General features: G+C 47.9%; 1 protein-coding gene across 1 annotated transcript in view; it reads left to right on the top strand.

The window, feature by feature from the left end:
* The window catches only part of Col26a1 (collagen, type XXVI, alpha 1), a 148,008-nt gene that overhangs the window by 8,192 nt on the left and 111,983 nt on the right, over nucleotides 1–27,833 (top strand). The window contains exon 2 of the mRNA XM_005396899.2: nucleotides 24,441–24,563. Coding sequence (XP_005396956.1) covers nucleotides 24,441–24,563 — 123 coding nt within the window. The remainder of the gene's footprint in view (nucleotides 1–24,440; nucleotides 24,564–27,833) is intronic.

Raw genomic sequence — 27,833 nt, 5'->3', positions numbered from 1 at the left:
TTTTTTGTGTTGGGGGGGATACTGAGGATTGAACCCAGGGCCTTTGCACTGAGCTATATCCCTAGCCCATTTTCAGTTTTTATTTTGAGACAAGGTCTGGCTAAGCCATTAAGTGTCCAGGCTGGGCTCCAACTTTTCTATCCTCCTGCCTCAGCCTCCCAGAGTGCTGGGATTCCTGACGTGTGCCACCATAGCTGCCTATACTTGCGTTTTTGTGAGATGTTTTTTATTTTTTCCTCTATGAAGTTTTTAGGCCGAAATTTTAGCGTCTCACCCCTTACTCGCACATTTTAGCTATTCAATGAGCATTTGTTCCGCACATGAATGAACAGAAGGATGAATGAGTGAGTAGGTGAACATATGGCCCTCTTTTTTTTATTTTATTTTATTTTATTTTATTTTTTATTTTAAGGATAAAAGGAGGGAAACATTAACAGACATACAACATTTTACAACATATCACAAGCACAATACAGACAATACAGAGTTACAAACAAAGTGGTAGGGAATTAACAATGGTGGTTGTATTACATATTGATATCTTCAAAGTGGCTTCTCATGAAAACAGATATAGACATGCAATACTGGTCAACCAAAGACTCATTGACAGTTTCTTTCAGCATAGAAACAGCAGATAGAAGAACAACCATGTTATCTATCCTGTATATACATACATACAAAATTTCTCCTTCTTTCCCTTCTCTTTTCCCACATCCCAGAAGCCCTTTACTCTTCGGTGGTTTCCTATCATTTCACAGTGTCTATCATACCTCCGAGTTTAAATTAACTCTTTCAAGTTTTACACTAGTGACACAATGCGGTGCTTGCACATGTTTTTTTTTTTTTAAAATGAAATGAGGAGGTATAGCCCGTGCCCCAGTGCAGGTTCAAGGTGCTGCAAGGTCCTGAGGCCAGGTTCTTGTCTGTGTCTTGTTCCCACCAGCCCAGCTCTGGAAGCCACTTTCAGAGTGGCCACAGAAGTCATAATGTTAGGGATCCTACTTTTCTCTTTGAAGTGGGGGTATGTGGAAAAGGGAGAGTTTCCTGAGAGTTATGCAGAATGGCCAGATGGAGGTATTGGGCGAGACCCTCTCCAAAAACTCCAGAGGCTGTGAATCCCCGGGTGCTGTGAAGACCCAGTCTTCATCTCGCTGGCATCCCCTGCAGTTGGTCTGTTGTTTTAAGACCTATTCCCAGAGAAACAATCGCTATGGCAATGAGCGCTACCCTTGGCTTCTCCTGGCTCTGATGGGCCCCACACTTCATTGCTTGTCAAGCTCCCTCCAGGGCAGCGACTGAAGCGACGGTAACCACCTGTTAGGATTTTCGGGAATGTCAGCACAAAGCACCTGGGAACCCTGCGACTGGCCTGTGGAAGTGTATACACAACCTACCGTTCTGCTCTGGAGTTCTCAGGGTGCCCGACCTTTGCCTGATTGTAGTCTTTGCTTGAATCTCTCAGCAACTAGGGACCAGATGTTCCTCTTTGGTGGCTCAGAAGACAGCATTTTGGGCTGGGCTGGACTCAGCCCGGGTTAATTCTGTCGTTCTCGAGGACAGAGCTGTGGATCCAGCCTCCTGGGCCTCCCTGTTGGTCCCTAACCCCTGCTGCCTCCAGAGGGACCTGTGTGCAGGGCAGAGCTGGCCATGTCGCCTGTGACAACACAGCCCTCACCAGGTCTCTGCTGCTCCTAGCAGTGTTTTCTGAGCTGCTTCCTCTGGGTATGAATGGATCCTTCAAGGAAAATGTGTGAGCTGTCACCTCACAAAGCTACAGTTTCCTTTCTACGGAGGGAGGTTCTAGAACCACACTGTCTGGGCCTGGATCCCAGCTCTGTGCCTTATCTCCCTGTGCCTTGATCTACTCATCTGTAAAATGGGGATATTATATGTCCACCCCTTTATATGAGTTAATAGAGTGCGTAGAACATGATCTAGTCAACACTCTTTGCGAGATAACTAATGTTCTCGAAGCCTGAGTCATGTGCTGGCCAGCTTGTATAAGCTGGGGAAGTGGGGTGGCACAGACATATGAGGCCATGGAATCCTTCTCTGGGGAGCATTTTGGAGGATGGGGTCCAGACCATGGCTTTGGGAGCTGCTGGCCCAGTTGATAGGGCTGGGGAAGCAAGGAGTGGGGACCATACACGTCCCCAGATGATCCTCACCCTTGGAGGAAGGCCGTAGGTCTGTGGCTCCTTCCACCCCACTTCCACCTCACTTGGCAAGACTGGGGGTGTGGGGACCCCCAACCTTGGGTGCACGGACATTTGCTCTGTGTGTGCATAAATTCTTTGGGTTCTGGTTTGTAGCCCAAACATTGGGCATCTTTGTTTGGAAGAATCTGATCTTCCACCCAGTTCTCCGGTTCTGGAGGGGCAGGATTGTGTGGCATTTGGCTGAAAATGCCTCCCACCTCCCCAGCACCTAGGAGGCCCCTGGGGGTCTTCTTGGCTTCGAGCTTTAGGTATGACTTGGCTTTTTTTGTCTCTGGGGAGCTCCCTGGAGTCCTGCCCCTCAGAATCCTCCAGGCGCCTGAGGGAGCCCAAGGCCCCATTCCTGGGAGTTCCAGCCCTTGAGAGAGGTAGCAGTTCCCTTCTGCTTTGTGCCCCGCCCCAGGGTCAGTTGCCTTGGCTTCTGACATTTTTGTCATTCCAGACCCCCTGGCAGGGCTTATCTGGGAATCCACACCACTCGCTTCCTGCCTCCCTGTGATTGACTTGGCCACACGGCTGATCCCTAGGCTCCGGAGGTCTTGGCCTGCCTGGGCGCCCAGTTCTGGGGTGAGAGATCCTAGCCACTATAGGATCTGCTGGCCTCTTTCTCTTTTGCTCTGCCCCTCCTGATGACAATTTGCCCAGACCCTGGAACTCTTCAGGCTGGAACTCTGAATAGGTGTGCCTTCTGGGGAGGCAGCTGAGCAGGGGACAGGGACACCACAGGAGGGACCCAGATGGAGCTCTGTCCTGACCCTGCCTGGTGGCTCCTGGCTTCTACGTACTGTGCTCTTCATGGGCTGCCTTTTAGCCTCAAGCTCTTTCCTGCCTCAGGGCCTTTGCATGTGTTCTTTTCTCTGCTTCAATTGGTCTTTGCTTACTTTGGGTCTGGCTAACTCCTGCTTACCCTGCAGAGATCAGTTTAAAGCTGCATCTACAAGGAACCTTTTCTGGTCTTGTAAAGTGAATCTGGGTCCTTTGTTTAATACACTCAGAGAGACTCAGGACTTGTTAGTCAACCTCATAATGAGTGGGTAAGGTTGTCTACCTGAGACTGTGAATTCTATGAGGGCAGGGGGGATCTGAGCTGTCTTGCAGGGTGCTGTATCTCTGAATTCTTGCCTGGATCACAGAGAACACTCAGGAAGGAAGGGATTAGCCATTTTGCAAGCTGTACTGGTTTCCTGTTGCTGCCTTAATAGATGATCACGCATTTACTGAATCAAAACAACACACATTTGTTCTCCTGTGGTTCTTGAGGTCAGAAATGCAAAATGAATCTCACTGGGCGAACATCAGGCTAACATTGATTTCACGGGCTGGCCCTTCTGAAGGCACCAGGGGAGAATCCAGTTCCTTCCTTTTCCAGCTTCTAGAGGCTGCCCGCACTCTTGCTGGTAGCTTCTTCCTCTCTCTTCAGAGGTCATCTTTCCAACCTCTCTTTCTACATCTTTCTGACTCTGACCTTCCCATCTTCCTCCTATAAAGGCCCTTGAGCTTAGGTTGTGCTCCATTGGATAACACAGGGTAAACTCTCCATCTCAGTGTTCTTAATTTAACCACACCTGCAAGTTTGCTTTCACAGTGGGAAATAACATTGCCACAGGTCCCAGAGACACAGGTGAGGACATCCTTGGGGGAGCCATTATTTAGTCTAATATACAAACATATATGAAAAGGGGAAGGTGTACAAGATATTGGGGCCACTGATCCTGGACTCCCAAGTGGTATGAAGACTCAGAGTGCTTAGTGTATCAAGCCTGTTAAGACTTAGCTGTGAGTAAAGGCTCATGATGAAAGCGTGGCCTTCCCACCCTAATTTTTACACAGGCTGTAAGAAGGGATTTGACTAGCTTCATATGGGTTGTGAGGGAGGGATTAAGTAGTTCCATATGCACTGTGAAGGAGGGATTTAACTAGCTGCACATAGGGTGTGAGGTAGGGATTTAACTAAAAGTTTCTATACACACACTTTTATTGACTAATCCATCTTCTTTTGCGAGTTTGAAATGCTGCTTCTATCATATGCTAAATTCATTCCCTATATGCATGAGCTATATGCATGGGCCTTTTTCTGAACTCTTAGTTTCTACTGAACTGTTTATTTTGTATACTATCAAAACCATGCCATTTTTTCCTTCTTCTTCTGTTCTGGGGATTGAATAAGGGCCTTGCATTCATTAGGTAAATACTCTATCATTGATCTATACCCCTAGTCCAATGCACACTATTTTAATTACTATACATTTATCATGTATTATGTTAACTGAGACAGCATTTCTTCATTTACCATTCCTCTTTATAAAAATATTCTTAGCTGTTCTTGTATAATTTCCTATTGAGTGAATTTTGGAATAATCTTTTCTAGTTCTGTGAAAATGTTTTGGGGATTTTGATCAGCCTATGTAAATTAATAGATTAATAGAATTGCATACTTATTATAGTGTTTTTCAGGAAAAAGATCTATGCTCCCCCTAGTCAGGTCGTATAAAGTTTAGACATTATATAGTTTCTATTGTTATCATGAATGGCCTATTTTATTCCTTGAGATTTGTAAATATGGCTAGTAAATGGGAAAGCTATTAATTTGGGGTATCTTGATCTTGTCTCAATTACCTTCCTGAACTTTTTTTTTTTTTTTTGAGACAGGGCTTGAGGCAAGCCTGGGCAACTTAGTGAGATTGTAGGCCTGTGTCACCATGCCAGGTATTAAATGTGTACACTTTTTATTGCTTAGCTATACTGCAATAAAACTGGTGAATAAAAGAAAAAAACTCTGTCTGAGCTAGAAGAATGGGGCTTCATCATTTTTTGTAAAGGGTTCTGGAGGTGGAGGGCTTTGAGGTGAGAGAAAGAGGCCCTAGAAAGGAGATGGTGGTTTGACCCCACCTACTGCTGTCTTAGCAAAGCTACCTATCCTGTGCAAGCTTCCTGGTTTAGAAAGAAAAGAAAAATCTATCTATCTATCTATCTATCTATCTATCTATCTATCTATCTATCTACCTATCTATCTATCTATCCATCTATCTATGTATCTATATCCCCCTCAGTGATAGGATCCTGAGTTCTCTACTTTCATTGATTGATGGATGGATGGATGGATGTGGTACTGGGGATTGAACTGAGGGTGTTCGCCCTGAGCTACCTCCTAAACACCCCCTCGCCCTTTTAGTTTTTTTTTTTTTTGGTTTTTCTCCGGTACCAGGAACCGAACTCACGACCTTGTGCTTGCCGGGCAAGCGCTTTTGCCGCTGAGCTAAGTCCCCAGCCCCTCCTCGCCCTTTTAAAAAAAGTTATGAGACATAGTCTTACCAAGTCATTAAACTGCCTCAGCTGAGATTGAGTTTTCTATCCTCCTGCCTCAGCCTTCCAGAGTGCTGGAATTACACGTGTGTACCCAGCTTCATATACTTGTTTTGGAGTTGGGCAGCAAGCCCCTTGGGGTCAGGAGCCCCGATCTGGGTGGCTTTGTCTGGCTGACAGATAGTCCAGGGCTGAGCACAAGAGGAACTCATGCCTTGCATATGGAGTCAGTGCAGCTGGACAGCAGGGGACATCTGCAGTGCCTGGCTCACGTGGGAGCTCAAGGAGCTGGTGTGACCAGGGCAGCCTGCGGCTGTGTCACAGGACGAGGTCCAGGCTGCTGGGTGAGCAAAGGCTCGTGCCCGCCTTCCTGCCTGGCCACTGGCAGGAGGTGAGATCTGGAAATGGTCTGCGGCTGGGCCTGGGCCTGGGACAGCTGCACATGGGGACAGCTGTCTCAGCAGCAGGACACAGGATCTGCCCTGAGATTAATAACAGCACAGCCGGTCGAGGGGAGCAGAGCGGGCTAGGGTTACCTCGCCAGGAAGCGTGTCTGCCCGTGCCGACGGCGCGGGGAGCTGCACGATGGATGAGCTCCGGGGCCGCGACAGCCGGGCGAGCCAAGCCCACTCCCCCGGGCGCAAACCGAGCCTCCCAAGAGCCTCCTGCTTGCTTTCCGCTGGACCCCAAGCTCCGGGAATTATGTGAAGAGTCAGGAACGGAAACCAAATGTTGGTGTCAGGGAGAAAGCCGATGGAGGCTGCATCCCAGTACATCTGCCAGCCGCGGGGTGCAGCTCCTGCGGCCAGCACAGATACTCAAGTGAAAGGAGCTGCACACATGTTCTCTTTAAACAAAAGTTTCTCTTTCCTGATTATATTCTTTACAGATAATCTAGAAAATAAAGTGGAAAGAAAGAACTCATGTATCATTCCATTTTGTAAAAGATTTTGCGCTTTAAAAAATTTTAAAAAATTATTTTGTTTGTTTTTTTGAGACAGGGTCTCAATAGGAAGCCCAAGCTGGCCTCAGGCATGTAGCAGTCCTCCTGCCTCAGTCTCCCAAGTGCTGCGATTGCAGGCATGCATCACCACACTCAGTTTGAATTTTAGAACTTTCCATTGTGGTAAAATATACATAACAGCTGGGCGTGGCGGCAAATGCTTGTAATCCCAGCCTTCGGGAGGCTGAGGCAGAAGGATTGTTGTTGTTTAAGGCCAGCTTGGGCTACATAAGTGAGTTCAAAGTCCTTCTGGATTACATGGTGAGACCCTGTCTTTAAAAAAACAAAAAAACAAAAAAAATATATATATATGTATATATATATATATATAAAACAAAACAGACCGTCATAAAGCGTTTTTAGGTGTGTAGTTGAGGGGCATGAAATAGGTTTACATTGTCCTCCACCCATCCTGGTCATTCATCTGTGCAACCCTTTTTTATTTTGCAAAACTGAAACCCTGTCCCTGTTAAAAACTACCCCGACCCCAACTCCTGGAGCAGCCACCATTCTTCCTGTTTCTGGGAATCTGACTACTGTAGGGAGCTCACAGAAGAGGAGCGTACGGGTTTGTCTTGTGGCTCCTTTCACTGAGTAGAATATTCTCGAGTTGCGTCTATGCTGTAGCCTGAAACCTCCTTCCTCCTTAAGGCTGGATAGTACATTTCTATCTCATTTGCCACTTGGGCTACTCCTGCTCCTTTTGACTGCTGTGAATCTTGCTTTAATGATGGGTGTGCAAATATCTCCTCTCTCCTTGGCTTCAGATTCCTTTGGGTACTTGGAGGAGGACTCCCCTGGATCGTATGAGAATTCTGCATGTAATTTTGGAGGAAACACTGTTATTTTCCATAGAAGATAAACATTTCACATTTCCATCGACACTGCCCAATGCCTCCCATCTCTCCACATTAAGGCCAGTTCTTGTTGTTTTCTGTTTTTATTTTTATTTTACTTTTTTGCTATACTGGTGGCTGCACCCAGGGGTACCTTCCCAGCCCCCCCCCTTTTTTTTTCGGTACTGGGAATGGAACTCACGACCTTGTGCTTGCCAGGCAGGTGCTGTGCCGCTGAGCTAAATCCCCAGCTCCCCTTTGTTTTTATTTTGAAACAGTCTTGCTAAGTTTCTCATGCTGGCCTAGAACTCTCAATCTTCCTGCCTCGGCCTCCTGAGTAGCTGGGATTACAGGGGTGGCCACGATGCCTTACTTTATCTATTTACTTTTATTTTATTTATTTTTTGTCTTGTCTTTTTGATACAGGGTTTTACCATGCAGCTCAGGCTGGCCTTGAACTCACTTTGTAGCCCAGGCTGGCCTCGAACTTGCAGCAGTCCTCTTGCATTAGTCTCCCGGTGCTGGGCCTATTTACTTTTAATAGCAGTCAACTAATGGGTGAGAGGTGATATATGATTGTGATTTTTGTTTGCATTCCCCTAATGACTGGTGGTGTTGAGCATTTTTTTGTGTGTGCTTGTTGGCTATGTGCATATCTTCTTTGGAGAAATGTCTGTTAAATCCTTTGCCTTATTTTGAATTTGGTTGTTTGTTTTGTTGTTGTTAAAGTGTAGAAATTCTGTATACCTTCTGGTGATTAACCCTTTATCAGATACATGATTTACAAATATTTTCTCCCATCCTGTGAGCTGCTTTTTTGACTGTGAATGGTATCTTTTGATGCATGGATGTTTTTAATTTGCATGTAATGAGATTTATCTATTTTTCCTGTTGTTGTCTGTGATTTTGGAGTCAAAGCCAAGAAATCACTGCCAAGTCCAATGTCATGAAGCTTCCCCCCTCTATGGTTTCTTCTAAGGGTTTTATACTTTTAGGCCTGGTGTGGTGGTGTACGCCATAATCCCAGCACTCAGGGAGTTGAAGTAGGAGGATTGCTGTGAGTCTGAGGTCAACCTGGGCTACACAAGCAAGTTCAAGGACAGCCTGCACTACATAGCAAGACCCTGTCTCAACCCCCCCCCAAAAAAAACCTTATACTTTTAGGTCTTAAATCTTTAATTCATTTTGAGTTAGTCTTTTTTTCTTTCTAGTATTGGGTGTTTAACCCAGGGCCTTGGCATTAAGTTACAGTCTCCACCCCTTTTTATATTTTTTTATTTTGAGGCAGGATAAAATAACATACAGCTTTCAACGAGGAGCTAAGTTGTTTGGGCTGCGCTTGAACTTATGATTATTCTGCCTCCGTCTCCACACCTGGCTTAAGTCAGTTTTTATATATGGTATAAATGGTATAAGGTAAGGGTCCAACTTTCTTGCACATGTGGATATTACATTTTCCTAACACCTTTTGTTGAAAAGACTTGTCCTTGTTCTATAGTTCATGTCTGAGGGGCCTATTTCATTTTGGTCTTTCTGCTTCTTTATTTATTGTTTTTGCACAGTTAGAATTGCACAGCATACGCAAAGGAGGAAAGTAAGGGTACTGAGTCTTGGCTCCTGCCTTTTCCACTGACCCTATTTGCCCAGGGGTTGTTGTGCAGCTGTCTCCATTCATTCTATAGATACAGATGACCATGGTTTCCCAGGGGCCCCACCCACTGCTGAGTGCACAGGTATCTCAGACAGGGGCACTGCCATCAAAGTCTGTGGAGGAGAATAAATGAGCAATTACCATAGGAAGTCCGGAATCACAAAGATAACGGTGTTAGATACAGTTTGAATCTTAATGTCCCCCCTAAGTCCCTATGATAAAGGGCTGGTTGCCATTCTGTGGTGCTATTGGGAGGAAGTAGAAACTTTAAGAGGTGAGACCAGTGGGAGGAAATGAGCTCACTGGGACCATGGCCTTGAAGGAGATATTGGCACCCTGGCCTCTTCCTCTCGCTCTGCTTCCTGGCTGCTAGGAGACGAGCAACTTCCTTTACCATGTGCTCCTTGCCACAATTACCGCCTCTCCACTTGTCTCCAAAACAACAGGGCCAAGAGATAATGGACTGAAGCCTCTGAAACTGTGAGCCAACATAAACCTTTTCTTTTTTCAAGTTGATTGTCTCAGATATTTTGTTACAGTGATGGAAACCTGACTGGCAAAAAGGGATATGAAGAAACAGGCAAGGGCAAAGTATCATTTCTACATAAAGATAGAAGTGAACTTCAATATGAATTATCTCTAAAGCACATGGTTTTATCCTTACTAGGCCATATAATTATATTTTGAATTTTACTTTTTAATTTTTATAGAAGTTGCACCTGCACGTAAAGAATCAAATAGTTCTACCAGGTTTAAAACAATGAATGACAGTCAGCTACTGTTCACCTCTTCTTAGCTGGGTGTGGTGGTGCACCCCTGTAATCCTAGCACTTAGGAGGCTGAGGCAGAAGGATCCTTACAAGTTTGAGACCAGCCTGGGCTACAAAGTGAGCTCAAGGCCAGCCTGAACTGCACAGCAAGACCCTGTCTCAAAAAGACAAAAAACAAAGAAACAAACACCTCTTCTTTTCTGTGTCCCAGAGACAACTCCTCCAACTCTTAACTTTTTATATTTTTGGTACTTGCTGCCATGTCTCCAAAGCACAGTTCTCTTGTTACATCTTGATGGTTCTGTTTTAAGCGTTGAGAGATGAGGGTGGATTATCATCCATACACTGCTATACTCTTCCCACACATTTCCTATGTCCTCTTTTCCCCAACACACTTCATTTATGCTACAATTCTGGTTAATTCAATACTCAGTGCTTACCTTCTATCTTAATGAAAGCTGGGCCACATAGTTTACTATGATTTTTCCTTTTCCTTTCCATCTTTTTTTCTCTTTTCCCTTTCTTCCTTTCTCTCTCTCTCTCTCTCTCTCTCTCTCTCTCTCTCTCTCTCTTTCTCTCTCTCTCTCTCTCTCCCTCTCTCTTTCTCTCTCTCTCTCTTTCTTTCTTTTTTCTTTCTTTCTTTCTTTTGACAGGGTCTTACTATGCAGTTCAGGCTGACCTTACTCACTATGTAGCCCAGGCTGGCCTCAAACTCATGGTGATCTTCCTGCTTCAGGCTCCCAAGTGCTGGGATTACAAATGTGTGTCACTATACCTTGCTTCCTTCCCATCTCTTTTTACCATCCTTGTTTTTGTCCACCTAGTTTTCTGTGGGATTATTTTAATTCATCTTCAAGCTCTTCCTTAGGCGTGCAAATTTCCCCCCAATAGTGCATTAGATATTCATCTTTTGGAGCAGTTGCTTCCCAAACTTCTGTCTGCTGAGATTTCACCTGACTGAAGTGAGATCTACAATCTTGGAATCATCCTTGGTCAACATCCTGAGGATTTTCTTTACCCCAGATCTCCCTCTCTCATGTTAAAACCCCTTTCTGTTGCATTTCATAGCCACTGGGTGTTTTTTTGTTTACTACTTCATTGTGATGAGGCATATCCTTCAGTAGCTTTCTGAGAAAGTAAGAACTATGCCCAAGCTGAGGATGAGACATTTATTAGCTTGTCTCTAAGAATCCATCTTCTATTAGTTTCATCTTCATAGAAATTCCTCTCTTTTCTCTTCAATTAAGCCATAAAATAATAGTGTATACTTTTAGTTGATGGTATCTTAACCAGCATCATTAATTGTGCTAACCCAGGAAAAGTTTCACAAACAAGATTTGGGTGGGGGAAGATGAGGCCCCAGGGTAGGGAGGCCGTGTATAGAGAATTTAGACTCAAACTCTCTGTGAACCTACTGAGTGCTAGGCATCATGGAGGGCTAAGGTGCATGCTGCTAGGTCCTTGAGCTCCTGGATTGCACACCCACTGGGAACAAAGACCCCAAAACATCTGGAGCTGCACACTTCAGCCCAGTCATAGGTGCAGGCAGCTTAGGAGAGAAGCAAGAGCCAAATCTGTGAACCTGTGAGCTAGGGCCTGAGCCCTGTCCACTAGGAAACTGAGGCATTTGTCCTGGTCCAGTTAGGAGCCCTGCCTACAGTGAGGTTGTTGTCTACACTGTTGTTATCAAAACAACTTTTTGGAATCTTTTTTTTTTTTTTTTTTTTTTGTTTACATTACAGGGGATTGGATTCAGGGCCTTTGTACTCAGTTACAACCCCAGCCTTTTAAAATTTTGAGACAGGGTCAAAATTTCTCTAAATCTCTAAATTGCCCTGACTGGGTTTGAACTTTTGATCTTCCTGCCTCAGCCTCCCAGAGTGCTAGGATTACAGGTGTGCACCACCCTCCCTGCTTCAGAGTCACTTTTTAAAAAAAATCTGTTTTTTGTTTTTTTTTCAGACAGGATCTCACTATGTAGTTCAGACTGGCCTTGAACCCACTAGGTAGCCCAGGCTGGCCTCAAACTCTTGGCAATCCTCCTGACTCAGCCTCCCAAATGCTAGAATTATAGGTGTGTACCACCATGCCTGGCTTGGAGTCACCTTCAAAGAAGCCCCAGGTTTCTGGGTTGGTGAATATGCCCAGGTGTCAGGACAGTGGCACACCCAGAGAGGGATGAGAGCTCTAGGCTACCCCCATAGCACCCTCTGTCTCACCCTATGTACCCTTTAGGCTCTGCCCAAGTTCTTTCCTTTATATTAAACTTCTCATAGCGATAAACAAACAAAAAGAACCACTACAGGCCACCAGTTTTAGGGAGTCCTGAGTCTCTTTTTATTTTTATTTTTTTGGTACTAGGAATCGAACTCACAACCTCACATTTGCCAGGCAGGTGCTGTGCCACTAAGCTATAGCCCTAGCCCCTGAGTCTCCTTTCAAAGCAAAAGTGAATGGAGAAGGAGACTTTTCCAGAAAGTTCTTCAGGATAGCCTTCATGGACAAGCTTGGAGAGGGAAGTTTCAGGGACTGACATCGATTCTTTGAGGCTGAGAAGCTGACTATCAGCCTTTCACAGACCTCTAGAATCCCCTCTCTCCACCCTGGCTTCTGGCTGTACCAGGACAGGGTCCCTTCCTCAGTCTCAGCTTTGGCCTATGCCCTTTGCCCCTGACCTGCCTCTCTGGCCTGACCCGCTAACTAAAGCCTTCTGTCTCCAGGTCAGCATGCTGCCTGTGATAACTAAGGGAACCTCGAGGGGGACAGAGCAGCGGAAGGAAGGGGGATGGGCCGAGGCCCCAGCTTTCTGGCCTGAGCAGATGGCAAAGAAAAACACCTCTTGTTTGCCTCCCTGGGCTGTCAGGTCTGAGGGAAGGGCTCACCACTGTGTGTGGGAGTGTATGGGGTGTGGGTCACCCCCTTTTCACTGAGTGGGGAGGCCTAGCAGGGATTCTGCTTATTTATCTTCCCTAAGGCCTGGTGTTGTCTGAGCTGCAGATTCATCCTGGGCTGGGGGCCATGACCCGCCCCCAGGCCCGGCGCCTCGAGCGCTAACCAGACCCAGGAAACGTCAGGAACGGAGGGGAGCCTGCTTCTTCCTCATTTGTTCTACATAGATCTTCTGTATGGCTCTCTGGGGGAGGGAACAAGTTCCACATTTGGACTCAATTTTGGAGGCCTTTACAATTCCACAGGCCTCAGCTTGGAACTGGATGTTAACCTTAGTAGTTCCGGGCTGATCATGCATGGCTGTATTTGTCGCTTCCTTGACAAGCAGGTCTTGCTGTTTCCCTTATGAAGCAGGCTAAGATACAAAGAGGGACTTAGCCAAGGTCATGCAGCTAGGGGTAGCGGAGCCAGGGCTGAAACCTGGGTTTTCTGGCTTTGCTTCCTGCATCGTCTGCATCTTGTTGGTATTCAGATGAATGGAGTGGCAGGGGATCTGAAACATCGTGTGTAAGTGGGGAGGCAGAGTAAGGCCAACAGATCAGGAAACAATGCCACCGAAAAGATATTGAATAGCCACAGTCCTCAGGAAGACAGGGCATATCATGGGAGCCACATGGGGAGGACTGGGGTCGGTCAGACCGTAGAGGGAGACAGGGAAATGTAGGCGAGGGCCTTTACTGTGGCTTTGCCTGGCTGGTTGGAGTCATTTAAGGCTTTGCAGCATAGGGGCTGCCCCTAGCTGGCACCTGGTCCTGGGGCTATTAGGGCACATGGATGGTGCCCTGTCGCTGGGGTGCGGACATTGGGTTGATTGCTGTATGTTTAGAAAGTGCTTCCCTACAGGAGGAGTCCTTTTGGGGGTGACAGGGAGGCCAGAGGCCAAAGCAAGGTGACTCAGGTATATGATCAGATTGCCCTGAGGAGTCTAGCAGATGCCTGATAGTAGAGGTTAAAGCTTCAAGCCTTCAGAGACTAGAAATCTCGGTAATACCCAGGGTCCATTGATAGCCCACCCCAGAGGGTCACCAATACAGAAGCAAGTACAGATGTCACTGCTCAGCCTGACTTGGGCCCACGAAGGCCTCAGACAGGCAAGGATCTGTGTTACTGGCACACACAATTTTAGCTAAGCCTTTACTTATTTATTTACTAGTTTTTGAGACAGGGTCCTGCTATGTAGTTCAGGCTGACTTTGAACTCACTGTGTAACCCAGGCAGACCTCAAACTCATGGTGATCCACCTGCCTCAGCCTCCTGGGTGCTGGAATTGCAGATGTGCACCACTATGCTCGGCCAGCCATTCATTATTTAATGACTCATTTAACACCTGTGCTCTCTGTTGGACGATACACTCCCCAAGGAGAGAGACCAGGTCTGTCTGGCTGCTGGAGCACCCTTGACACTGACCTAGGCAGATACTGAATCTGTGCTTCTGTGGCCGGTGGTGTTCTATGTGTGTTCGGTACATTCACTTGCTTCTTCTTCACGATGATCTCCACAGGTGAGGTGCTGTTATAATCCTGATTTTATAGGTAGGGATGAGGCACAAGGAGGTGCCATAGGTAGCACAGGTAGAACGGGGATGTGAACCCAGGCTGTGTGAGCCCACGCAGGGCTTCAGAATGGAGGATGATTGGTGCAGGAAGCAGAGATGAGGGGACCTGGCCACAGTGACCACGCGAAGAGGCAGTGCACGTGTGTCCACGTGTGAGGGGTGGGGTGCGCCCAGCACCAAGCAGGGTAGTGTGGGGCGTGGAAGTGGGAGTGGCCGATGGACACGGCTGAGGACAGTTCATTCCGCCCAAGGAGTGACAAGGTGCTGTGGCTTTCACCACGGAGGTGTGGCATGGCTGGGCTTCCAGGGAGGCCAGTGTGAGTTGAGGGGATCTCCAGACTGGTGACTGCAGCAGCAGCCGGGGCACCCCAGGGCCTGTAGGTGTGGCCCATGGGACTGATGTGCACCCACTTCCCAGTTTAATCACCTGTGCTGTTCTGAGGTGGGATTTGGCCCTGTTGCCCAGGCTGATCTTGAACTTCCGGGCTGAAGCTGTCCTCCTGTCACAGCCTCCTGAGTGCTGGGACCGCAGCAGCGCACAGACGCTTCCTGCATCCGCTCTTATGCGCAGGCATCTTTGGCGCCAACCCATTAGCAGGTTGAGGGTGATGTCTGGGAACCCTGAAAGGGTGACGAATATTTGGGATCCAATTTCTGACTGTCCACTTGTCCAGATAGAGAAAGAGCTTGGAGACTGGAGGGGGAGCCTGGATTCCAGGTCTGTTTGGCCCCTGTGGTGTGCAGCCTGGAGCCCGCAGAGTGTTCAAGGCGGGAGACCAGTGCCCAGCCGTACCCGGGTCCTCAACCCGGCAACCTGTGACTGTGTCACCTTGCGTGGGGAAAGGGGCTTCTCAGATGTGACCAGGTCAAGGGTCTGAGTTGGAAAGATCATCCTGGATGGCAGGGGGCTTAGCCTAACATCGAGGGTCCTCCTAAGTAGGGGAGACTCAGAGTGGGAAGCTGTCACCATGGAAACAAGAGCGTCCCAGTGGAGGTCTCTCTGGAGATGGGGAGAGAAGAGATGAGGAAGCTATTCCAGAAGCTGGGAAGGCAGGAAACATATTGCTCCCTGGAGCCTTTGGAGGGCACCAGGTTAGCCAGCACCTTGATTTGAGCCCACATGAGGCTGATTTTGGACTTCTCAGCTCCAGGGCTGAAAGACAACAGATGTGCGTTATTTTACAACACTAAGTGGGTGATCATCTGTTGCTTAAGCAATAGGAAATTAACACACCGTGCCCCTCTCCAAACTACACGCTTCATCTGTAGAATTGTCACAGTGTCCCCACCCTGACTGTCAGTCTCTGAGGATCAGAAAGTAGGAGACAGAGCCAAGCATGTTGGTGCATGTCCGTAACCCCAGCCCACTGGGAGGCTGAGGCAGGAGAATCACAAGTGTGAGCCCAGCTTGGGCAGCTTAGCTTAGGAGACCCTGTCTCAAAGTGAAAAATAAAAAAAGGGCTGGGAATGCAGCTCAGTGTGAATGTAAAGGGCCTGGGTCCAGCCCCCACTAACACACGAACACTAACACACACGCACACGCATCCCCGCACGCAGCAGGAGACCTGGTCTTCTCTGCGGTTGATTTTCTGACTCCCCATAGCAGTTTCCAGACCTGGCTGTGCAGGGCTCCAAATGTCCCGTTGTGAGGTCCCCTCTGAGGGGGAGAGAACCTTATCCCAAGGAATTCTAAGCCAAAACCTGGCAATGCCACCCCAGGGCTGATTAAAAGAAACCTTTCTGGTAGAAAGACTGCAAGTCATTAGTTTTCGGCTTTTTCAAGGCACCTCCTCCCCGGGGTGGCCTTGTTCAGCGCATTCTGCTGCTTGCGATGGGTTTAATTTTCTATTCTGATCCCACGAGGAGCCCGCAGACGGGGAGCTCCGCAGGGGGCAGCGGCGCTCGCGGTGGCCACAGCCGCTCCGCAGTTCCCGGGAGGGAAGCGCTTTAATCACGGGCTGCGGGAAGAACAAATCCAGGACTTGAGACGCGCCTTTCCCGCCGCCACTTGCCGGGAGAGCCGTCGCCCGTCAGCGCAGATCCGGGCCTTTTTTGTGGTCAGCCCCGCCGTGCCCCTAGGACTGGGGTGCAGCAGCTGGATGCAGGCGAGGGGCAGGGGAAGGTGGGCTCCTCCCACCTTCCACCCCTGGGACATCTGCCTTTAATCACTGCTAAGAACAAAGCAGCCAAGTAATTGCCCGTGACCGGCGGAGGGCGGCTCAGGTTTCTCCAGGGTTGCAGCCAGGGCGGGACTGTGGGGGCGGGGCGGGGGGCTCAGCCTGGGGTCACTGTGCACCGAGGGGCTGCAGGAGGGAACCTTCTGCCACCCGGCTCTGCGGGCAGAGGCAGGGAGAAGCCGGGCGTGGAGATGCCCATGCCTGTACTCCCAGCAGTCTCGGAGGTTGAGGCAGGAGGATCACAAATTCAAGCCCAGCCAGGGCAGTTTATTGACTTAGACCCTGTCAAAATATACAGAGAAACAAAAAACAAGATGTAACTCAATGCAAAGGCCCTGGGTTCAAGCCATAGTACCACAAAACAAAAACAAAACAAAACAAAAACCCCAAACAACCCTCCCCCCCAAAAAAACAAACCAAAAAACTCAGAAACAAAACCAAAAACAAAACTCAGGCCAAGGTTTGAATTCCATAGCACAGCATTCAAGGCCTTCCCTGGATGTCTCTTCCTGACTCAGCCTCAGCCTTCTCCCCTCCCACTGCCCACTCTAGCCCGGCTGAAGGGTCCTCCCACAATTCCAGAGCCTTTAGTTTTTTTTTTTTGTTGTTGTTGCTAGTTTGTTTGTGCTGGGGATTGAACCCAGGGCCTTCCCACTGAGCTGCATTCCCAACACTTTTTATTCTTTTTATTTTGAAACAGAGTCTGGCTAAATTGTCCAAGCTAGGCTTGAATTTGAGACTCTCCTGCCTCAACCTCTCAAGAGTGCTGGGATTACAGGCATGTGCCACCAGGCCCACAAGAGATTTAGGTTTTTTCGAATGCCTCATGTGCTTGCCCCGGCCAGTGTGGTGGGGCTGGAGAGGCCTGTGAGGCTTGGACTGATGGTAGCAGGAGCTAGAGGGCTCGAGGTGGCCGAGGGACGCTCAGGAATGAGGGTGGAGAGCATGGCTGCTGTGTCCTGGGAGGGTGTCTGGAGGCCTAGGGAAGGAGCTGGAGGGAGAAAGAAGGGCTCTGGGGACCTGAGGGACACCGTCATTGAGAGGAGAGAGGAGCTGGTAGGCTTCAGAGGAGGAGACTTAGGAAGGGTTTCGTCACCAGGTCCTGGGCCTGGCAGCAAGGTGTGGTTGTTGGAAGGGAGGGCAGGCCAGTGGGGTGCAGCGGGTGGGGTGTGCGTCCCTTTTTTGTGGAGTACGAGGGGTGGAACCCAAGGCCTTCACACTGAGCTACATCCACAGCCATTTTTTAGATTTTGAGACAGGGTCATAGTTTAGCTCACTGTTACAAGGTGGCCTATAAACTACACACTTAATGATCCTGGGCATAATTTTTTTTTCTAAAAATGCCACTGAAGACTCTCTACAGACTCTAGTAAAACCTCTATTAAGTAAGAGTAAGGGTCCTATCCCGAGAGCTAACAACCATATATATCAAGATGGCTACTTTCAGATCTGAGCTGATCATATGAGGTGAACTCCAACTGTGGGACACCTGAGTAGAAAGGCCCCTTTATGCTAGGAACAGAGAAATCACACCTCTTCTCGTTGGCCTAACTTCCGAATCCTTGGGACAGACACCCCACCGAGCAGTGTATACACACCGAAACTTGATGGGTCGAAGGCTGGTTTGCAACAGATTGGTTCAACTGACCTGGAATTAGATGGGAGGTCCCCAGTGGCACTCACTGGTCCTCTGGAACCAAGTTATGGCCCTGGCTACCCCCTGGATGGATAGGGAAGTGCACAGTGGGACTTGCATGATTATAAGGCACGAGTGTCAAAAAGATCAACCAACCTACAAACTTACCTTGTCTACGACATTGACGGTCTAGAAGTGAGTTTCCCTGGTATCATTGGGCTTCTATCTTTGTCCCTTCCCTAGGATTAGAGGTTGTCACGCAGCATATCAAGACCTTACCTATACTCAATGGGCCTTAAACAACACCTCAACTGGCCTTCCTCTCCTAAATGAAGAAGTACAATTAATGAGGCAAGCTGTCCTCCAAAATTGGATGGCATTAGACTTTCTAACAGCAGCGGCACAAGGGGGTACTTGTACAATTATCAAAGCTAAATGTCGTGTGTACATTCCTGATCCTTCTGCTAATATCTCAATGGCTGTTCAAGACATTAAGCAACAGGTTAATGCCCTGTTGGATTCTGCAGTTCCCTGGACCTTCTCCTTACCCTCTTTGTGGGAGGCTATTACTGGCTTTTCCTGGTAGAGACATTTGTTGGTTGTAGTCATAATAGTCTTGTTGATCTTATTATTTGCCTATGCATATTTAACTGTTTCTTTGGCTTTGTCTCCTGCAGATTTAAAGCTATCCATCTACCCAAGACAAGAGCACTTGTTATCTATCGAGGGCTTTTGGGTAACCCCTATGTGGAGTATCTCTGACTGCTGATCACAACTATGACCCCCTTCAGCTGGAAGTAGCCAGAATGGTCATTGCCCCTCGCCCCTGCATGTCAGTTAGGGGTGGCTCTTCAGAGGAGGGAGTATTATAGACAGCTGAGTTCGGTAGAAATATTGCAGGCAGTCAGACAGGGCTGGGCCCTCAAGGGAGCCAGTACAGGAGATGAGACCACATTACAACTGTGGATGGAGGCGCATCCTTTAGAGGCCAGGCCTCAAGGTAAAAACAAAATGACCAGGCCTACACGCCTCCCTGGGAGAAAAACAGTAAACTAACATTAATATCAGTTGCCGGAATCCCTGATTCATCTCTTCCTAAAAAGGTCTTTGTTCTTTCCTGTACATTTGCTACGTGACTTGCTTCCCCACTAGATCCACAGCACCTAAATGGCTGAACTTGTCGTATTATTGGTTGATCATAGTTTTGTCCCGTGTTGTACCCACCTTGTGATTTTGCTCTATAATCACTATTGTCTCTCTCTCTCTCTCTTTGTTTTTGGTACCAGGGATCAAACTCAGAATCTTGCGCTTGCCAGGCAGGTGCTTGTGCCACTGAACTATATCCCCAGTCCCGATTTTGCTCTATAAAACTTCCCCTATAAAATGGGGTCTGCAACAACCCATTTTTCAGGTTCCCCCTGTCTCTCAGGAGCTATCCCTCTCTCAATAAATATTTCCTACTCTTAAGCTCTATAGTTCCTTAGAATTCATTCTTCAATTTTGAGGACCACAAACTTGGCGTATTGGACATATAGCAGGTTGGGAGTGTTACATTTATTTCCTCAGTATCACCAGGCTGCCCTTGCAGGGAAGCTGAGGACTCCCCTGGAGATGACAAAGACTGCTGTGTGTCACAGTGGTGTCACTGGTCATTCCATATTTAGACCAGAGTTGGTTCTTTTGGACCAAGGCACAGTAGATACCCCCATGTGGGGTGGCAGCGGTGTGGATGTCAAATGCCAAATCCCACTCCTCTGGTCAGGTCAGCGGCCACATTCCTGAGATTCCTATCAGGTTTTATTTTCTCCCAGTTACACTGGGAACCAATCTCCTGCCTGATTGCAGGAGAAAGGGAGAAAATGTCAAGCAGGAATCCTAACTTTGCTGGACTGTCACCACCTGGCTGCGCCACCACCATCTTCCCTCGCCTTCTTTATGTCTCAGTTTTGTCACGTGTGAAAAGGAGGCTGGAGCAGGAGCATCTTTCCAAGAGCACCTGCAAGGTGATGTTTTCCTAAGTCTCCATCTAGGTCCACAGGGAGGGCTTCAGCAAGCAACAGACCTCAACCAAGTTCTGGTTGTATCCCACACATGGTTGCCAGTGCACTCTGCCTCCTTCTGTGTGTGCCCTTCTCTGTGGGGACCTGATCCTCCCCCTGAAACATTGCCACTGAGACCGGTGCCCCTAGTTTCCAGGGGCCAGGCTCTCGGGGAATGTCCTAGGGCATCCACACCCGCTGCCCAGCACTCTGTTGGCGACCTGAATTAACTCCTCTAATATCCGGGACGCTGACACCCTGAACCCTTTCCAAGCTGCCAAAGGCTCACACATCCACACGTTTTCCTGGTCCTGGGTGGTGGTGAGAGCGGGGTTCTAGGGCAAGAGACCCAGCTCTAGCAGCCTTAAAATACCGGGCTCGGGCTCATCCAAGGGGACAATTTGGGTCTCCTCAGAGATGATGGCTCCTGCTTGGGGTGGGGAGTAGCCTCGATTTCCAGCACGGTGACCTCATTATGGGGTTGTCTTTGAGGCTGTGTTTGCAGGGACCCGAGGTGGCTACAGGGTGAGGGCTGTGGCTGGTGACTTCAAGGCCTCACTCCGGGGTCTGGAACTGGACACTGTAAAAACGAGCATGCAGTGTCCCCGCAAATCCTAAAACTAACTTTGATTCTCTTATCTTGGGGTCCTCAGGCTTGAAGAGGGGTAAATTTAGGGGCGAACAGACCTTGTGTTCCAGACTCCTTGAGGGATTACCTGCCCACAGGTAGCGTTGGGCAAGGATGTGGCCTGAAGTGATTATTAATAAAGGAGAAAGATATTAAAATGAGACAGAGATGCTGACCCTCGTCCTGCTTTTAGTTCTCCATCAAGCTTCTATGTCCCTGTTACAGTGTGTTTTGCTTTTTTTGTGTGTGGGGATCAGAATCTTGCTAGGTAGCTCAGCCTGGCTTTGAACTCTAGATCCTCCTGCCTCAGCCTCCCAAGTATATTCTTAGTCCCAGTTTATGGGTGAGGCTGCCAAGCCTTGGGCACAGTAAAACCTACTGAGGCAGAACAGCACTAGCTCTGGAGACTGACTGTTTACCTGCCTGTCCCGAGCACTGCCCAGAGCCTAGGGCATGCAAGGGCAACCCTGCAGCCACCTCGGATGCAGCAGCAGCTCCGTGGACATCCGTGGCACTGGTGAGTGATGCCACCTTCGTCCGTGCCACTGAGGATGAAGGAACCATCTTTCCACCCACTGAAGCTCAAAATGAAAAATGAAAAAGGGCTGGGGATGTAGCTCAGTGTGGGGTTCAGAGATGGCCAGTGGTGTCTCTGCTCCTGAGCCCTTGGGGCAGGCGCTTCTGGGGTGCTGTCTGTCCTCTTCCACAGAGAGCCACTCCTCTTCCGCTCTTCAGAAATGCATACAGAGGGCCGGGGATATAGCTCAGTGGCACAAGAGCCTGCCTAGCAAGTGCAAGGTCCTGAGTTCGATTCCTGGTACCAAAAAAAAAGAGAAAAAAATGCATGCAGGTGTGGATACAGAGCCTCTGCTGCAGGGCGAAGTGGCAGAAGGGGCCCAGGCTGCAGAAATGTCCCCCAGGTAACTGGAAGAGGCTGGACATGCCGCGTGTCCTGAGTGGGCGGGACCTGCTGGTCCGCGGGGCTGGACTGCTGGGTTCCCGTCCAAGCTCAGCCTCCAGTTAGGGCTGGATCCTGTGGGTTTGAGTATCTAAGCAGCAATGACACCTTGGGTCATGGTTTGCCTTTACCAACGTGGGTGTGCTCATTTACCCTCACTATGACCTGGACAGGTAGATGTTTTTTCAGTCCTGGGTATTGAACCCAGGACCTTTTCATACAACCATGTCTTCACTCCTTTTATAAATTATAAAAATTTGAGATGTGGTCTTGCTAAGTTGCTAAGTTGCCCAGGTTGAGTTCAAACTTGGATCCTCCTGCCTCAGCCTCTGAGAGTGCTGGGATTGCAAGTGTGCACCACCATGCCTGGCTTAGATTTTTTAAAAATATAATTCAGGCTCAGTGAGGGCATATCACTTTACCTAAATCACACAGCAGAATGATGGCCAAGGCAGGTTTTGAACTAGGTCTCCTGGTGCCTTTGGGGAAGCAGGTTGACTTTTGACTACTTTTCCCTCTTCTATGTTAATTTGGGTTCTGCCATTATTGGTAGGATGTTTTTGCCTAGCAAATTGTCCAGTTGTCAAATTTTTGAAAATTTGTGATGTAATGTCAAATATAATATCTATTTATACATTTTAATATCTGGAATTGTTCTTGTTCTTTATGTCTGTCTGTATGTCTTTTGTTTGTTTCTCATTAAGAATGGTTTTAGCTTTGTTGATTAGATTTTTTTAAAAACCTGTTTGTATTCTGTTGAATTTTTTAGAGACAGAATCTTGCTAAGTCACTAAGTTGCCCAGGCTGGATGAGCTTGTGATCTTCCTTCCTGCCTCCCTCAGTGCTAGGATTGCATGAGTGTGCCACGGTGCTTGGCTTTTGTTTTCTGTTTTTTTTTGAGACCGGGTCTCAACTATGCAGTTCAAGGTGGCCTTGCTCTCATTTTGTAGCCCAGGCTGGCCTCAAACTTGAAGCCATCCTCCTGCCTTGCCTCCCGAGTGCTGGGATTACAGATGTGTGCCATCACACCAGGCCATTTTTTAAAAGGAATTCATTTCATTATATTTTGCTTGTTCTTTCTTAAATTCTTTTTCAATTTTACTGTCTCCTAACCAGTGTGTTTTTTGTTACTACCTTCATTTCTAGCATTTTATTGTTTTTTTCTTTTTTCCTTTTTGTTTTGATTTTGGGTGGTTTGTCAGTTTCACATTTTCCTTGCTAGTGTTCCTCTTAAAATTCAAAACATATTTAATCATGTATTTTTATACCATACCCAAAACTACATGACTTCTATAGTCTTTCCTTAAATAAGACAAAAATTTCTGCAACTTTAAGTTTCCTTACAACTTTTCCTCTTTGCCATCTCCCATATCAAGATCACCTTTATCTTATATCTATGTTGTTATTTAATCATATTGGTTTTTTTTTCACCCATAACTGCTACTTCATGTCTTCCTTCTGGGTCTTTTATTTTAATTTTGTGAGAATAAATTCTATAGTAATTCAGAAAGGCTGACTGGTAAACTTTCTGGGATCTTTGTGCACCTGAAAATCTTTATTTGTCTTTTGTCCTTGCAGGATAGTTTGGCTGGGTATAGAATCTTAAGTCTTTCTCCTTAGAAGTTTGAGGCAGTTGTGTCTCTATATTTTTGAAGCTGATGTTGCTGATACAAACTTAATTTAAAGTTATTGTAGGTAATCTTTTACCTTTTCTTTCTATGGCATTTAATATTTTTTCTTCATCTTGATCAGAAATATCATCATAACAGCACTCAGTGGGCTTTTCAAATTTGGAGTCATGTCTTTTTTTAGCTCTGGAAAATGTTACTATTTCTTCAAGTACATCCTTCAGGAAGTTTTCTTTACTCTCTGTTATTTCCCCTCTGTATTTATTAATAGGTAGGTGTTTGCACTTGTTTGGCTTCTAAATTCCTTACATTCTCCCCCACATTTTCCATCTCTTTGTATTTTTGCAGGGCTTTCTGGGAAGCATCACGGACTTCTGCCTCGTCAAAAACTCTTCAGCTGTTTCCACTGTGGTGTGTGTGAGTGTGTGTATGTGTGCGTGTGTGTGTGTATGTGTGTGCGCGTGTGTTTTCTAGTTCTCAAGGTTGAACCCAGCCAGAGCCTTTGCACTGAGTTACATCTCCAGCCTTTTTTACTTTTTATTTTGAGACAGGTCTCATTAAATCACTGGGTCGCCCAGGCTGGGCTCCACTTGAGATCCTCCTGCCTAATTGCACAGAGGTCCCTGGCTGTGCTCTGGTCTCTCTCACCTGATGCTGGTGCCCAGACTACTCCTTCTCTGCTAATGCCACCTTCCATTCCCTGCCTGCGGCCCCTCACTCTCGCTCAGCTAAGGGACCTTTCAGAGCTCAGCTGGTGGCCTTTTGTAGTACAGACCCTGCTCTGTCCCCCGGCTCTGTGCCCCTCTCCTATTGACCTGTCACCCCCAGCTCCTGGCTGTTGCCTCTCCAGCCAGAGCAGCTTTCTGGGGGCAGCAGCTGGTTGCCCTCACCCATCCCACAGGCAGTGCCAGTGACAGAAATGATAGGCTGGGGGCCAACAGTGTGGGCGCACCCTGGGCCAGGAGGGGTTCTCAGTGGGCCCCTTACCCACCGAGAAGGTGCCCACAGGATTTGCTAGTGTGCTTGCTTCCCCAGCTTCCCCAGGTCCTCAGGAGCAGACAGCGCTGACCTGACTCCTGCTCTCTCCACAGGCACTGGTGTCATCACACGGTGACGCGGACGGTGTCCTGCCAGGTGCAGAATGGCTCGGAGACCGTGGTCCAGCGCGTGTACCAGAGCTGCCGGTGGCCCGGGCCCTGTGCCAACCTCGTGAGGTAAAGGCCCTGGGCTGGCCCCTTGCACTCTCTGTTTCTTGGGGAGGATCAAGCCGCAGCACAGCGCTGCAGGAGACCAGAGCCGAGCACAGATTTATGGAGCACCTTGTGTGTGCAAAGTGGGGGGTATGTGTGTGCACAAAGGTGAACGGTGCCTCCACCGCAAGGGAAACCCGCAGACACCGTACATGCTTGGGGGAGGGGACGGAAACAGCAGGGAAGGGCGTGGGGCTGAAGAGGGAACTGGCCAGCTTTGGGCTCCAGACTAGAATAGGAGATGACGGTGTTCTTTTAGCCCCGCCCCTCACATCCCTGCCCCCTCAAACCCCACCCTCTGAAGTTCTACTCTCTTAGCCCCGCCCACACCATCTTCTACAGGCCCCGCCCACACCCAGTCCCTCCTCTCACAGTCCCACCCCACTACAGCCCGGTCCCCGCCTGGCCCTCTGCCACGCATGCGCATCCACAGGGAGCTCTCTGGGGTCTCGCTGCCAGGCCCGGCCCTTGGAGTCCCGGAGCTGCTAACACTTTCCCCCTCCTCCTGCTCTGCAGCTCAGAGACTGGCTTCTCATAACCTGTCCCCCTCAGCAGTCCAACCTGGGGCCTCTGCCTCCCGGGCCCCTCCGCGTCTCTGCTTTCCCTCACTCCCACACTCCGAATCCGGGGGTGTCCTAGGCTCTTCAGGGAAACAGAACCAGTAGGCGGTACAGTCGCTTGGGCGGGGCACTGTCAGCAGTTAGGAGCTGGCAGGGGGACAGCGGGACACAGAGGTGGCGTCGCGGCTGGGGTCAAAGTCTGGCTGCGATTCACACCACCGCTGGCCTCAGTGTTCCTCTCACCTACAAGACACCTGCGCAGCGACGCCCGCTCACGCGTGACCGAGTTTTTTTTTTTTTTTTTTACTTATAACTTCGTTTTTTTAAATTTTAAAAATAAAAGAAGGAAAACATTAACAGACATCCATTTACAAAATAGCATAAGAACAATACTAACAAAACAGAGTTACACACAAAGTTGTAGGAAATATTTTACTTTATTTTATTTTATCTTTACCGGGAATCGAACTCAGGACCTTGCGCTTGCCGGCCAGGCACTTGTGCTGCTGAGCTGTGTGAGAGAATTTTGAGTACGTGTCCTGGCCAGGGTGAGGGCCAGAACTCATGACACTAACTGTTGCTGGGCCGTCATAAATGGGGTGTATTTTCATTGCTAAAAGTCGAGGTTGGGCCCATGATTGCCACACAGCACAGCCTGCAGAGATCAGCACCCCGTGCCTACCACCTGGCCCCCGCAGTGGCATGTGTGGGACCCACAGAGGTGCAGACAGGCCCTGGCCGGCTTTGTTTTGTGTTCTAGATTCCCACTCTTCCTTTGGTTGTTGTTGTGATTATGAAGAAAGGTGATCTATTAAAAATCCCAATATCACAGACCTGAACATGGTTCAAAGTAAGCCTTCTCTCCCAATCCCATTGCCACAACCCTATTAATATTTCCATTCCAGATGTTTTCCCCATTCCAGATGTTTTCCCCCACTCCAGAGTCCATAATTCCTGGAACTGTCTTCATGCCAGACATTTTTCCCTTGCTTTTCCTCCCAGAAAAATATTTTTGGGATCATTTCCCATGTACCCACCTTTTTAACACCTGTGTAGTAGTCCACCACAGGAAAAGACCATCATTTATTTCCCATGTCTTTGACAGAGATTTAAGGGTTTCTTAGTTTTTGCTTTTACAAACTGCACACCAATGAGTACCACTGTATGTGTGTGCATGTATGCTTGCACAACATTTTTTTTTTACTTTTTGTTTTGGAACAATTTTAAGTTTGTAAAAACAGTAAATGAAGTTTTTCTATACCTATATCTTCTACCCAGCTTCCCCTAAAGTGAGCAACCTACATAACCATTGTATAGGTATCCAAGCCAGGAAATTAACAGTGACACCATATTATACATAGGCCTTCTTCAGATTTTGTCAACCGTCCTCATAATATCCTTTTCCAAGCTGGGCGTCGTGGTGCACACCTGTAATTCCAGGAGTCGGGAGGCTGAGGTAGGAGGATTGCTGTGAGTTCAAGGCCAGCCTGAACTACATAGTGAGACACTGTCTCAAAACAAACAAAACAAAACATCCTTTTCCCGTGCAGGACCTGCCTGGGGATTTAAACTGTTCTGGCTCTTCAGGGTCCTCAGGCTGGTGCATTCTCAGTGGTCTCTTCTCTCTGTCTCTTGATGCATTTGAAGGTGCCAGCTTGTAGTTTTGTGGCAATTCTAACACTTCTTCACAGACAGAGATGGTGCATTTTCAGGAAAAACACTGAAAAGTGGCATTGTGCCTTTTCTGGAGCTGCACATAACAGGTGCAGAGAGGTGAGACTGCTCAAGACTAGTGGCATGGACTTGGGTCACTTGGTCAAGGGCGCATTGGCTAGCTTTCTCCACTGTTGTGCAGTTCTTTTCCCCTTTGTCCTTTGTACGTATGACTCTCCCGTGTCCACAGGGGACTGACCACCCCCACGGCCTCCTCCAAACACCAAAGTCCACAGAGATTCAAGTTCCGTCTGGGAGACGGCTTGATATTCTCACGGGACTTGCACACACCCTTCCCGAGCTTCTCCAGCTCTGGATGATTCCTGATGCCCAGGGAAATGCACATAGCCCTGTATAAATCATGCCACACGGTGGTGTTTTGGAAAGGATAGCCAAAAAAGACCTCTGTGTGTTCAGTACAGATGCATTTTTTGTTGTTTTTTGCTTTTTTTTTTGAGGCACAGTCTCGCTATGTAGTTCAGACTGGACTTGAACTCTCTATGTGGCTCAGGTTTACCTCGAACTCACTATGATCTTCCTGCCTCAGCCTCCCAAGTGCTGGGCTTACAGGTGTGCATCACCATGTCCAGCTTAGAGAGGCAATTTTAAAAAATATATCTTCAATAGTCTGTTGATTGAATCCAAAGGTGCAGAACTATGGATAAGGAGAGCGGAATGCATGCTGTGGGGAGATATTTTGAATTTGTACAAACGCCTTATTTCTTGTATACTTTACCCAGTAATTTTTGCATCCTTTCTGATTCTGACCTAAGCAATGATTATTACTCCAGTGTTTGCTAAATGATGATTTTCTATTTTCATTGTTCTTTAATAGAAGACTTCCAGTTGGGTGTGTGTGGCACACACCTATAATCCCAGCTACCTGGGAGGCTGAGGCAGGAGGATTGAAAGTTTGAGGTCAGCCTGGGCAGCTTAGTGAGACCTGGTCTCAGAAAAAAAA

This window comes from Chinchilla lanigera, unplaced genomic scaffold, assembly GCF_000276665.1.
Source record: "Chinchilla lanigera isolate Chin_1 unplaced genomic scaffold, ChiLan1.0 scaffold00055, whole genome shotgun sequence".
Taxonomy (NCBI): domain Eukaryota; kingdom Metazoa; phylum Chordata; class Mammalia; order Rodentia; family Chinchillidae; genus Chinchilla; species Chinchilla lanigera.
The sequence above is the reverse complement of the archived record's forward strand: the minus strand, read 5'-3'. Positions and strand labels throughout refer to the sequence as shown.